This window comes from Hemicordylus capensis, chromosome 6 (assembly GCF_027244095.1).
Source record: "Hemicordylus capensis ecotype Gifberg chromosome 6, rHemCap1.1.pri, whole genome shotgun sequence".
In the NCBI taxonomy this organism is placed as follows: domain Eukaryota; kingdom Metazoa; phylum Chordata; class Lepidosauria; order Squamata; family Cordylidae; genus Hemicordylus; species Hemicordylus capensis.
Window position 1 is genome coordinate 136,962,347 of NC_069662.1, and position 12,610 is coordinate 136,974,956.

Below are 12,610 nucleotides of genomic sequence, written 5' to 3' on the forward strand. Positions count from 1 at the left end.
CAAATTTTCAGCCTTTGAAATAATAAAGAATTAAATAGATTGGGCTGCCCATAAATTGCTTCATGGGATGTGTGGCAAAGTTTTGACAAAAGAGGGAATGGGTATTGATTAAAATAGGGCAATGTGTGACAAGGGGCAGGTGGACTAAAAAACGTCTATAAGGATGATCATACTGTAAGGATGATCCCAATCCAGGTGGCTCACAGGTAGACATGTAGCTAAACACACACACACACACACACACGCACATACACATACCGTCCCAGTTTTGTCATGGTGATGTTGTCATAGATTTCAAGATAATCTCTGTAGCAAGGATAATCAAATTCCAAGTTAAAAGAGGTGAAGGTCAGACGGATCAGGTAACCAGGTTGGACTAAGATGGTCCATGAACATTTGACTCCATGTGGGTATGTGGCTAGATAGTCAGGATTTGCAATGGCTCCAGCTGGCTCTGTGAGAGTCCCTCCACATGCTGCGTGCAATGATAGTACATTATTCAAGGCAGAATAAAGCAACTAGAGGCAAAAGCTCTCAAAAGCACGGTGTTTCAACTCTAATATTCTAAAAGGCTGCCTACTCCCACATGAAACTGCCTGATTGCTAAGGATATATTTTGAGGTCTTTGTCCAAGTGCCCCCACCTTCAGAAGTTAGGCAGGTGACACAACTTGAGAAAAGGCCTTCTCAGGGGTGGTACCCTAATTGTAGAATGCACTTCAAGGAGGTTCAGGATTTCATAACTTTCTGGTGCCTGGTACAGTCTTTTAATTTTTCTAGGACTTGTACAATATACTTTAGCTCTGTTTTAATGCTTTTCTCTTGTTGTGTTTAATAATATTGTAAATAGTTTTATTGTTGTTCTTTTGCCCTGGGAATTTTAGAACTGAAGGACAGGGCATATTTTTAAAAATGCATATTTTTTCTGCCCACCCACTCTTTAGCTTAAACTTTCCTAAATTTGTTTACAAGAGATTGCAATCTTAGGAAAGTTGGTATTCCAGTAATTTAGATGTCAGCCACTGAACCTAAGTTAATTATGACTAACTTGTCTCACTGGTTTCAATGTTGCTTAGTCATGATTAACTTTCTTAGCATAGAATCCATTGCTTGTTCTAATCCCAGTAGAAATTTATATTAAATTTAAACAAAGCCAACCCAAGATCAGCCCACATCTGGTGGCATGCAACCTCCCTCCACCTGGTGGCATGCAATGCCTTGCCACACCAAATCCTGCCCCATCACTGCCCCCTTGTCCCTCCTCCTAAATGCCATGGATTTGAATTGAAGATAATGAAGTGGAATGTGGAAGTCTCAGAAGAGACACTCCAGCCCACCACTCCACATTTCCTCTTCTTCTCCATTTCCCTCTTGCTTTTTAAAACTAGAGAGCACAGGAGGAGAAGGAATAGAGGTGGGTGGAAGCAGATAGAGGTATATAGCCGCAGTGGCCTCTGCTACCTCAGTCTGCCCCATGGAAAGGACAGGACATAATTTAAAAGAATTGTATTGCATCATCTCTGATAACTTGGTGACAATGGAGAAGAGATAGAGAGAGTACCTTTATCTAAAGACTTGTATTCAGCCATGAAACCAAAGTTTGTAACAGATGAAGCTCTGAATTTTAAGTAGAGATAGTTCTGTGTAGACTGAACGATAGATGGTACATTTACACCACAGTATTTCCCCAAAGAAGGAGAATTCACATTGTTGCCATCTCTGATCTGGAGGAAAATATATGAATAGCATGAAAATGTTTGTCTATATCACTGAGATGATACACAGCACTAACTCTGCTGCTGTCCTTCTCTACTATCTCAAAAGGAGATCACTTTTCACAATGAGTCTGATAGAATGAACCACAGTACAAACAAACAAGCTCAGCTATACACTGTTCACATACATCTAACATTTTCAATCCTAATCATGTTTTCTCAGGAAGTTCTATCCATTCAAAGGGAATTAATTGACTTGCAAGTAAGTATGCTTAGAATTATGGCCTACGTCTACTGAGATAAGCAATAATTGCATCCAATGCATACATTTATAGACATAAATTGGTATACTCTTTTTACCTGAACATAATCTGAAACACATGTCGTGATATTATGGATCTGAAAGTCAGTGAAATTAAGAATGACTACATTGCCTTCCGTCTGGGAGATGATCCACTCACAGACCTTGCCTTGAGACAATGCCCTGGAATAATAGGGAGATCTGACGACACCTTCACCAGATAAAGCACCTCCACAAGCTGTCAAAACAAATGAAGAATCTCTAATTAGCCAGAAGATGCTTCTCAAGTTGTGCTTAATATTTCATTTTAGAATAAAGAAAAAGTCACTGTTAAAATCTGAACCCTCTCCTAAGCGAATTAGCTAAACAAACTGGCTTTAGTAGGCAGGAATTTGGTTTTATATTGGGCAAAATCCAGACTAGCTAGTCATGATGAATCGTTGAAATCAATGAAACAAATTAGTTATGACTGACTTATGTCCTATTAATTTCAATGGGACTTAGTTGCCCACTGTTTTTAAGGACTATAAGTCAGTTAAAATGGTTCTGAATGTATTCAGATACTGTGAGTTATCTTATGTGGAGGGGATTCTAGCCTTTGGTGCTCACATGGGAATAGAGGGGGTCACTAGTGGCAGTAATGAGATAAGAGGAGGGAGGAGGCGGAGGAGGTGGTGGTGGAGGAAAGGCACTGCTGGGCATTTGTGACAAGGAAAGACTCAGAGCCTTTTTATTGCTCTTACCTTTTTACTGACTTGTCTTAAGTTACTAATAGTTAGGGAAATGCCAAATAGAGGGTCCCCCCTTGCCCCACCCAGTTTCACTGCCAAGTTACATATAGATGTGCATGATCTTTGAGCCAAGAAACTGATAAACATCTGATCACTAACATCTAACCTATATCTTAAGTCATGTTGGTAGAATGCAATGTCTGATACACTTAAACTGGATTCTGAGGCTACTTCAGGGTTTCTATCAGGAAGATGGTTGAAGTGGGGGCAACAGTGGCCGCTGACACTAGGGTCACCTGTTTCTGGGGCAATGCGGATATTTTACCCCCACCTTGTGTTCCCAACTGCAGACCATGTACTCTCTCCCACAGAAGTAAATGGATATATCATTTGGGAAAAATGGGAAAAAATAAGTACAGTACATCAAAGAAATGAGAACTGCCTTGGTAGTGGATAATAAATTGCTCAGTTGTTGCCAAGTGAGAAATCAGGATGTCAATCATCACTTTCTCTTACCAACTTCATAAAGTGCCCTGAAGCTAGACCTGTGCACGGAGGTGTCGGACTTAAACTTAACCCAAAGGCTGTTGGTATTGGAAATGATGGCGGAAGGAACCACATTGCCACAGAACTTGTTGATTAAGGGAGATATTTCAGTGTCACCATCTCGGACCTAACCCACAGAGGAAAACAAAAGAATAAAACTGGTTATCAAACAACAATTAGACACTTTCCAGAACCATGCTTTAGACCAGGGTGTCTCAAACTAGCCTCCAACTATTTTTAAGAGTACAACTCCCATCATCCCTAGTCACAATTCCTGTAGCTAGACATGATGGGAGTTGTAGGCCAACATGTGCAGGAGGGCTGCAGTCTGAGATTATTGCTTTAGACTAAACTACTGGGTTTGCCCCATACTGGTGCTCGAAGGGTGGGGGAAGACCCTGGCATAAAAGGTTATCACTTGTGCGGAGAATGCAAGTGGGGGCCTTTTTCTCATGGAAACCAAGTGTGCTTGTGCCAGGCACATCGCCAGAGGGATGTGTAAGAGTCAGAAGATGTGGCCAGTGGGTGTGTCCCGCTCCCACCATTCAGTAACACATGGTGGATTATGCGAGTAGTAGGTTAACGTCAACAAGTCGTCACTGACTTTGCTGTGTAGCGTCATATTCTTGTACAATAGATCAATACGTTATCACTAGTTACATAACACAAAATTAGAGTGCCAGAGATTTTAGGTTGTAACTTTCTTACTTAAAAAAATGAAACATCTCACTCACTCCTGTATAGATGTGGTGAGCTGTATGTCTGGATGCTAGGGCAGCTGTGCTAGATATCCTGCTTATCTGCAGTGCATGTGAATACTTTGTGGCTTTTCAAGGTGTAGAACAACTATAGTTTTCAAGGTTGTTTCTTCCTTTTTCAAAATTCTAATTTTAATTTAATTATAAAAGAGCTATCATGAACAATATTTTTTCCTGGAAGCGGAAGGCTTCTAAATGGTTGTTTTATAGTCTACCAATGTACTTACAAGGAAATTACAATGTTTTGCTTGGTATAATGTTCTTATAGAGCCAGCATGGTGCAGTAGTTAGAGCGTTGGACTAGGACTGGGGAGATCTGAGTTCAAATCCCCATTCTGTGCCAGTCACTTATCTCCCAGACTAACCTACCTCATAGGATTATTGTGAGAATAAACATAACCACGTACACCACTCTAGGCTCCTTGGAGGAGCAGGATGTAAATGTAAATCAAATGAAATAAATAAGCAAGTGGTATAACTATGTAAGTTCTTACTTTTTGCATAGCATTCTGTGCTTTCCACAACTGCATTGTCATCATAATGCTTACAGATGATAAAGTGTTCAGTCTGGAAGCATTTTAAATACCAATGCATTGATCCATATATACCAACAGGGTCAATAATGTGTCTCTGCTTCTATGAGTGGATGGATGCATAATGGGTTGGAGGGCTATCAGGGGAGAAGTGGCCTGAAAACACAGACACATCGGAGCAAAGCTATCCTTCCTGGAACTGATCCTCAAAGAACAAGGTGAATGCCTTGCTGAATTAACATGTACTGATTGTGCCCAACGAAGATGGTTTTGTTCCTCTCGCTGCTGTGAATTTCACTGCAGCTTTGCCAGCAATTAGGAAAGGGAATTATGAGCCCAAACAAACAAAAGCTGTCTGTTTTCATTACACACCAGACTTCCTTCTGATTTTGGAAATTAATTACACTTCATTCCAGCCAGTATCAAGGAAGGAAGAAGCTATGTTATTATAGTAACAAATATTCTGTTAGTAGTAGATAGAACTCAGCTTATATTCGAGATGGCTAACAGAAATTTTTCTCAGTTTTTCCTCAAAATACAGATTTAAAACTAAATAGACAAATTGGTCACATGATTCCTTTAAAAAGGGTGAGATCCAACAAGCTAAACTTCATGCAGGGAATCGGAACTATGGGATGAAATGTAAAATCATCTATGCTATATTTATTTATCCTATTTTCATGCTGGCTGATACAGTATGCGCATCTCTAGGCAGTATACAAAGTTTAAAATTCAATATAAAAAAGTAAAAACAGTTACAATTTCACAACATGAAGTAAAAACAATATCATGAGATAAAAACAAATAACTGAAATTAATTTTAAACTGTGTAAAGAGCCTGTTCCCTGTAAGTGAAGGACTCAGGCATGTCAGCATACCTTGGCATACCTAATGCAATTGGAGGTCCCAAGGCATAGGAGGGCCGTTACACTGGCACACTGCCATGGGCTTCCTTCACCTGTGCTTGAAGGTCACTATAGGAAGATCCCAGTCTCAGAGTGCAAGTGCCCCTGCAGTTCAGGGCAGGTAGAAACAGCAGGACATGTTCTTCTGCAGTGCCTGTTCTACAGGGACATCCATGTCTCACTAATCTTACTACTATTGCATGGCTATCCTGGGCGAACAGACCAGTTTTACACCTCTTTGCTGCTCTCCGATAGCAACCCTGTTGCCACCTACAGTGTCGTCGGTTCTGTGCAGCAGTGATTAATATGTGGCAGATGATGATCACGTGTGCCCAGAGCCCATCTCTATGAACCAGAGGACAGCCACGGCTACTGCCTTAGTGTGGCAACCCAACAACCTATAGACCTGCAACTTCCTGGCTACTATTTTACCAGCTTATATTTTTGTGTATATTATATGATATCCTTTTAACACATATTAGCTCTTATTATTTTAAATGATGACTGTCATGATTTTATCTATTTTAAATCTTTTAAAATCTTTTCTTACTTTAGAAGCATGCAACGCAATCTAGAGTACTGCTACATGGTGAATTCCTATGCCTCTTACTGCAGCGATAGTTAAATCAAAATATAACCCAGATTCTACTATGTCTCTTATTAGAGCCATAGCTAGATTTTTAGTGCAGTCACATGCCTATTTTTCATATTTTAAATCATTTATGTTAGTTATGTATTTTAGTGTCTTTTATATTTCTTATTGTATATTTTAAATCATCTTATGATAGTCTTAGAATGTAAAATCTATTGCTACTTAGGTTTAAAATGGACTTTACGCAGGTCTGTGACCGTAATAAAGATTGATTGATTGGTTAAAAGCCTGAGAATATGGAAAATAAATGTGATATTCTCCTCAGGGCCAAACTATATAATACCTTAAATCAGTCGTTCATAGGTTGGCTTTAAAAAGAATAAATAGGAAGTATTCCTTTTATGCCGCCCCTGCAAAACAAAACAAAACAAAACCCTTGTGGTGGGGGAGCCAACGTGGACTGTGAGGACAGCACATGGGAAGGGCAAAGTTAACACTCTCCTCTGCACCATTTTCCACACCAAAATTTGGCTACCCTAAAGCAACTGTTTGTTGCAAATGTGACATGAAATTTAGCTTTTGGTTTCAAAAGCTGTTTGCTATGTGCCATGGAAAGCTACTGTTGAAGAAAAACAAGCCTAAAACCCCATGGGCTCATGGAACTTATTTTATGGTTCTTTGAATGCTAGCCAGTATGATTCTTCTAGCCCCAGTTAATCATCATTATCCTGTATTTGGTGCATAGTAACCTAAAGCTCAAACTGAGCTCAATCTAATGGAGCTGAGAAAGACCTGGTCTTATCATAGCTGAATTTTCCTACTCATCTACCTTTGCCTCTTTTGAACCCTAATAAACTGAATACCTATTTTCTTCTATGTTTTAGGGCAGAAGTTCTTTTCCATATTTTTTGGTGACACAGATAGGACCAACCTAAACGAGAGACTGGGATCTGTCATCAAATCTCCAATATATTTAGATTATATATATATATATATATGCAGCCCCAAGCACCTCTGACTGGATCAGGGCCATGGGACTGAGAAAGGGGTTTTCCCCCTTTTCCCAAGAATCATGAGAAACTGGTGCCGAGAAACCATTTCACCCACACCATTTCCCCAATGTAAACTGGGTTTCCAAGCAGCTCTTTGCTCCATTATAGAAAATATGCAGGTACATGTGTGCTTTCATGCCCACAATCTGAATCCAAAAGTGCACCATCCCCCTTTAGATGCTTCTAAAATAAATGGAAAGAGATGAGAGATCCAAACTCAGCCTTCCACTATCTCATCTAGCTTTGCTCCTTGTTGTCCTTCCAAAATAACAGAATAATAAAAAGTCACCTCAACATAGTTCCAAGAGCAGCCAGGAGGATGGATTTCCAAATCCAGGTGTGTGAAATTGAGATAGATCTTTTCTCCAGGTGGCAGTCGGATGATGTAGATGCACTGCCTGTTGTTAAGGTAAGAATTAGGCCAGTAGGGGGACATGAGAACCCCATGGCTGTCTGTATAGTTTCCTCCACAATTGGGATCCGCTATATTAAAGGGAGAAAAAAAGGTTACTCCGACTGTCAAAAGCATTAGGTCATGGTTTGCTCCAGCAATGGCTGTGATTGTAGATATGATATACACGAATGTAGTTACCAGGCGATGTTGTGTATGTGATATGGAAGCCTCTATCACTACCAACAGCATTGGAATGAAAATGAACCCAGGCATAAGGGCCAGTAGTCTGAAGAGGAGGTGGTGACCCTGTGCTGCAGTATTTTCCCAGGAGAGGATCTTGAGGGAGGAGGCCGTCTCGAATCTAAACAAAAGATCAGTCCATCCATTTATATTATAACATATTTACAAATATATGCGTACACTGGCCAACTTCCTAACATTGCATGCATGCAGCTAAAAAACTGTATAACAGCTTGCTGGCAGTACATGAGGAAAGGATCTCGGGACTGCAGTCCATCACAAGCTCTGATGCAGCTCTTAAGTGTAATGAGATTTTAGGCTGCGGTAATAATGGAACCATTGCTTCCAAGTCAGGAGAAGGAAAAGACTACCAGTCAGTCCTCATCTGGAATGCTGTGTCTAGTTCTGGGCACTGCACTTGAAGTAGACAGACTGGAATTATTTCAGAGAAGGGCGACAAATATGGTAAGGAATAACAAACAAGCCCTACGAGCCAAGGCTGAAGGAACTGGATATGCATCGCCTAGAGAAGAAAATATTGAAAGGGGACATGATAGCACTCTCCAAATACCTGAAGGGCAAGGATTTGTTCTCTGCTGCCCCAGAGGTCAGGATTAAATTTAATGGGCTTACTGTAAGTTACAGGGTAGCAGATTTTGGTCAAACCTTTTAGAGAACATTCTTAAGGGTAAGAGCAGTTCAACAATGGAACCAATTAGCTAGGGATGGGGTGGGTTCTCCCTTCCTGCAGGTCTTCAAGCAGAAACTGGACAGCCATCTGTTGAGCATGCTTTAGCTTTGGATTTCCTGCATGAAGCCAGGGGTAGACTAGATCAGGGATTCTCAACCTTGGGTCCCCAGATGTTGTTGGACTTCAACTCCCATAATCCCCAGCCCCAGTAGCCTTTGGTTGAGGATTATGGGAGTCCAATAACATCTGGTGACCCAAGGTTGAGAATCCCTGGACTAGATGACCTACAAGGTCCCTCGCACTCTATGATTCTGTGATATTTTTGACATTTGTTTAGCTGCACTGTATCAAAAACAATGTGACATTTTACTCCTTTCGAACGGAAGGAGTAGTGCCATGTATTACAATTATTGCAGACCTTTCACACACTGAAGCTAATCTCATAGGAAGCCTTCCAGACATAACTGGATGGAAGAATTTTTCTGTAGACAGAGATAAGCACTTATTGTCCAGATACTTTCTAAAATGTTTACATCCTGATATTACATAGCTGTTTTTATTAAAGACTGGCTCTCCGAAATGATTTAACATTTGTACATATTCTGTAAGTATTTTAGATGACGTTAACAGTAATGATTGTTTATAGAGTGCTGCTAAATATCTTAACTTAGCTTCTATTATCCTAGTACAACCCAAACTTAAACTTCACTGTGTGTAATTTATTTTTTTCTTGGATTGCTTATTGGTATCGTGAGATAATACCTCATGCTTACACTTTCCTGTTCAGCAGAGCAGGTTCTTAAAGCCAATTTATTTGTTATATTTTCCAACTATTTTCCTCTTTTATAAAGCCCATGAAAAAATAACATGGACTATATATACATTGGCATGCACTGTTTCTTTTTGAGCTTGTAATCTGTAGAACTCTGAATCTAATCACAGCTCCATGAAGAAACAATTCACATTTATAACATATGTTATACATTATATTCCCATGCATATCAAGGAATGGGAAATATTCACAGGAGTAATCCTACGACAGGAAATGTAATCTGTGAATATGTGGAGTGTGTGGCGGGGGGGTGGGGTGAGGGAACAGCTTGGCAAATGAAAAATTTCCCTGAAGCTTTGCAAGACTTTTTTTTTTTTAAATAAAATAAAAATAAACTGACTTTATTTTTGGCTAGAATTAGATTGATTGGTTTGAAAAGTGGTAGCATGGGGGGTGGGGAGCAGAAGTGAATCAACTTTTGGGATTTTAATCTAGTTGAAATTTTCACCATTTTTCATTGTATGTGGTATAATTTTAGAATTGTGCTCTGTCCCAGTGAGGGTGATACATGTTTGAGATCAGGGATGACACACACAACACTATGACTATTCCTACAGACACAAAAGGTGATTGGATCTCTGCCTCTACCATTTGAAATGACGTGCATGGTCTGTGTTGCTGGATAGGGGCTGCATAAACAGCACAAAGCAGATGGTTGATGCTGTCAGCTTTGAGAGCACCAGACACCTTTTTGGAGGTTGGGAGGACTGAACACAAACCCCTCCTCTTTCTCCATTACCCATCCAATAGATGATTGGCACCAACCTGAGATTGACCATTCATTGGGCAGCTGTGCATGGACACACCTTGTACACAAATAGTGCATGGGCTTGTCTGGTTCAGGGCTTTTAAAATAGATTTTTAAGGATGCTGTAATCCTCCCTGAAGTCTAGAGATATGGTAGAATAAGCATCTATCTGTTGCTGAATATACAGCAGAACCAACATTATTGGCAATACAACCGATCACAGTCTTATTTCCCAATCACCCAAATTCACTGTGTATCTCTAGCATAGTTCCATTACGATTGCTGGGCCACCACTTGCAAATCTATTTAGAAGATAGTGGACAGGAAGGAAACCAAGGAAGCCAAATAGCCAAGGAAGTGGAAAACAAGGCAGATGCAGGCTTCTTCCCATTCCCCTTCCCCTTGTTCACACCCTTATTATTTGGTTTGCCATTCTCCTCCACCTGCTCAATTCACAAGATGACATTTTTGCCCAACAGTATGCAAGCCACCTAATGGCGCAGTGGGGAAGTTGCCTAAGGAGCAAGACGTTGCTGGTTTGAATCCCCGCTGGTATGTTCACCAGACTCGGGCAGCAGTGATATAGGAAGGTATCATCTCATACTGTGCAAGAGATGGCAATGCTATAAACCTCTCCTGTATTCTACCAAAGACAGCCACATGGCTCTGTGATCACCAGGAGTCAACACGATGTGACACACAACTTTATTTTATGCGAGGAAAGAAGGTGGGCAAAGGGAATGAGTGAGGAACTGGGCAAGAGGAGCCACAGCAGAATCTTCCCCAGCTTCCTCAGGTGTTTTAAAGGTACCTGGAGCTTAAAGGTATGTGGAGCTTCTTTAAAAAGGTACGTGAATTGCTATAAGGCAACCCTTAGTCTCATGTCATGTTACATTTATTTAATGTTAATATTTATTTAAAGCTTCTCTTTATGCAGTTATTTGGAGATTTCTCCCAGATCATTGCAGCAACATAGCAATAGCAATAGCAATAGCACTTACATTTATATACCGCTTTATAGCCGGAGCTCTCTAAGCGGTTACAATGATTTAGCATATTGCCCCCAACATTCTGGGTACTCATTTTTACCGACCTCGGAAGGATGGAAGGCTGAGTCAACCTTGAGCCCCTGGTCAGGATCGAACTTGTAACCTTCTGGTTACAGGGCGGAAGTTTTACCACTGCGCCACCAGGGGCTCAAGGCTCATCACATACGGCAAACATTGCATGGATTCTATGCTTTCCTACACAGAAGTGTTGTCCACATAAGATTGTATTGTCCAATACTTTTCCTTTCATTGAAAGAAACTATATGAGGCCTTGATTTGAATGAGGAGTAGGGTATGCTTCTGAGGAGTGTCACTCTGTGCTGTTGACTTGACTTAAATTGTTAGCAAAATCTGCTATTAGCTGCAGAAAGGCAAAAAGGCGTGTAACTGTCACATCTGGATTGGCTCTTAGCATTCTATATGTAACTATAAGTGCAATGCAAGCTTTTAATTGTTGGTAACAAATTGAATTAACAATAATGATAACCACAATAATACATTCTTTCCTTCTAGTGAGTTTTACCTCCAAGTAGTCCTGGCTGCAATTATCATGGTGTTCAAGACTCAGAGTGCCAAAGGCAAATGTGATGAGGAGGCTAGGGTTGATTGAGAGAGTCCAGTAACAATCCCTGTTGGGAGGGTAATTACCTGGGTAGCCAGGTGAGTTAATGGAGCCGTAAGTATTATTCAGTTCACCTCCACACTCTAGAGAGAGAGAGAGAAAATAACTGAAGTATAAACTGTTATTTTCAGCAAATGTGTACTAATATTAAACCTTTTAAGGTAATTCAACTTTTCTTTCACCTATATTTTGATAGGAAAAGATACTGAAAATTGGAATTGGTAAAGAACATGGGCGCAGCAGTAGTTAATCACAGTTAAATCTGGTTGAAACCAATCAAACTGAAGTTAGTCAAAACTAAAGGTGTGTGCCAAGGTACCACTGTGAGACTAGCAGAGGCCTTTTTGTTTCTTTGGGCAACTTCAGATGACTGCTGAAAAATCCATGGCCATTTGGAGAAATGTTGGGAACCAGAAATGCAAATGCCCAGCAGACGTGTTGTACAAACCTACCCAAATCCAGTTCCTGAGCTGTCCACCCAACATTCTACTGATTTTCTCCATACAATTTCAAATCTGGATTCCAAGGGCAAGAAGAAAGTCAGTAGAATGTTGTCGGGTAGACAGCTCGAGAACTGCACTCGGGAGTTAACATTTTCCTGGGCAGCAGACTTTGCATAAACATTATGAGGCTGGTCTCATGGGCATCCAGGACCAGGATAAGGCAGTCAAGCCCGGGCTTGGCTGCACGTGAGAACCCGTAGGAGCTGACTGGCTGCTGGCAGCATGTAGTGGGAAACCCGCCTGTGGAGCCCACCTCTTAAATGGGGTTAAGGGAGCAAGCGTTCCCTTAGCCCAGTTTTTTTTTTTAATTGTGTGCAGCACCAGCTGCTTCTAGCCAGCATTAAAAGCATGCCTGAGTTTCAGAATTGTGGGTTTGGGCTTTTTTCTGATATTTTGAGG

The 12,610-nt window shown here is 40.7% G+C and overlaps 1 protein-coding gene across 1 annotated transcript in view; it reads right to left on the reverse strand.

Annotated features, from left to right (window-relative positions):
- The window catches only part of CUBN (cubilin), a 231,537-nt gene that overhangs the window by 166,281 nt on the left and 52,646 nt on the right, over window positions 1-12,610 (reverse strand). Inside the window, exons 15-21 of the mRNA XM_053264705.1 lie at window positions 11,610-11,791; window positions 7,725-7,887; window positions 7,422-7,615; window positions 3,263-3,419; window positions 2,075-2,253; window positions 1,561-1,723; window positions 259-475 (exon numbers count right to left, since the gene is read on the reverse strand). Coding sequence (XP_053120680.1) covers window positions 259-475; window positions 1,561-1,723; window positions 2,075-2,253; window positions 3,263-3,419; window positions 7,422-7,615; window positions 7,725-7,887; window positions 11,610-11,791 — 1,255 coding nt within the window. The remainder of the gene's footprint in view (window positions 1-258; window positions 476-1,560; window positions 1,724-2,074; window positions 2,254-3,262; window positions 3,420-7,421; window positions 7,616-7,724; window positions 7,888-11,609; window positions 11,792-12,610) is intronic.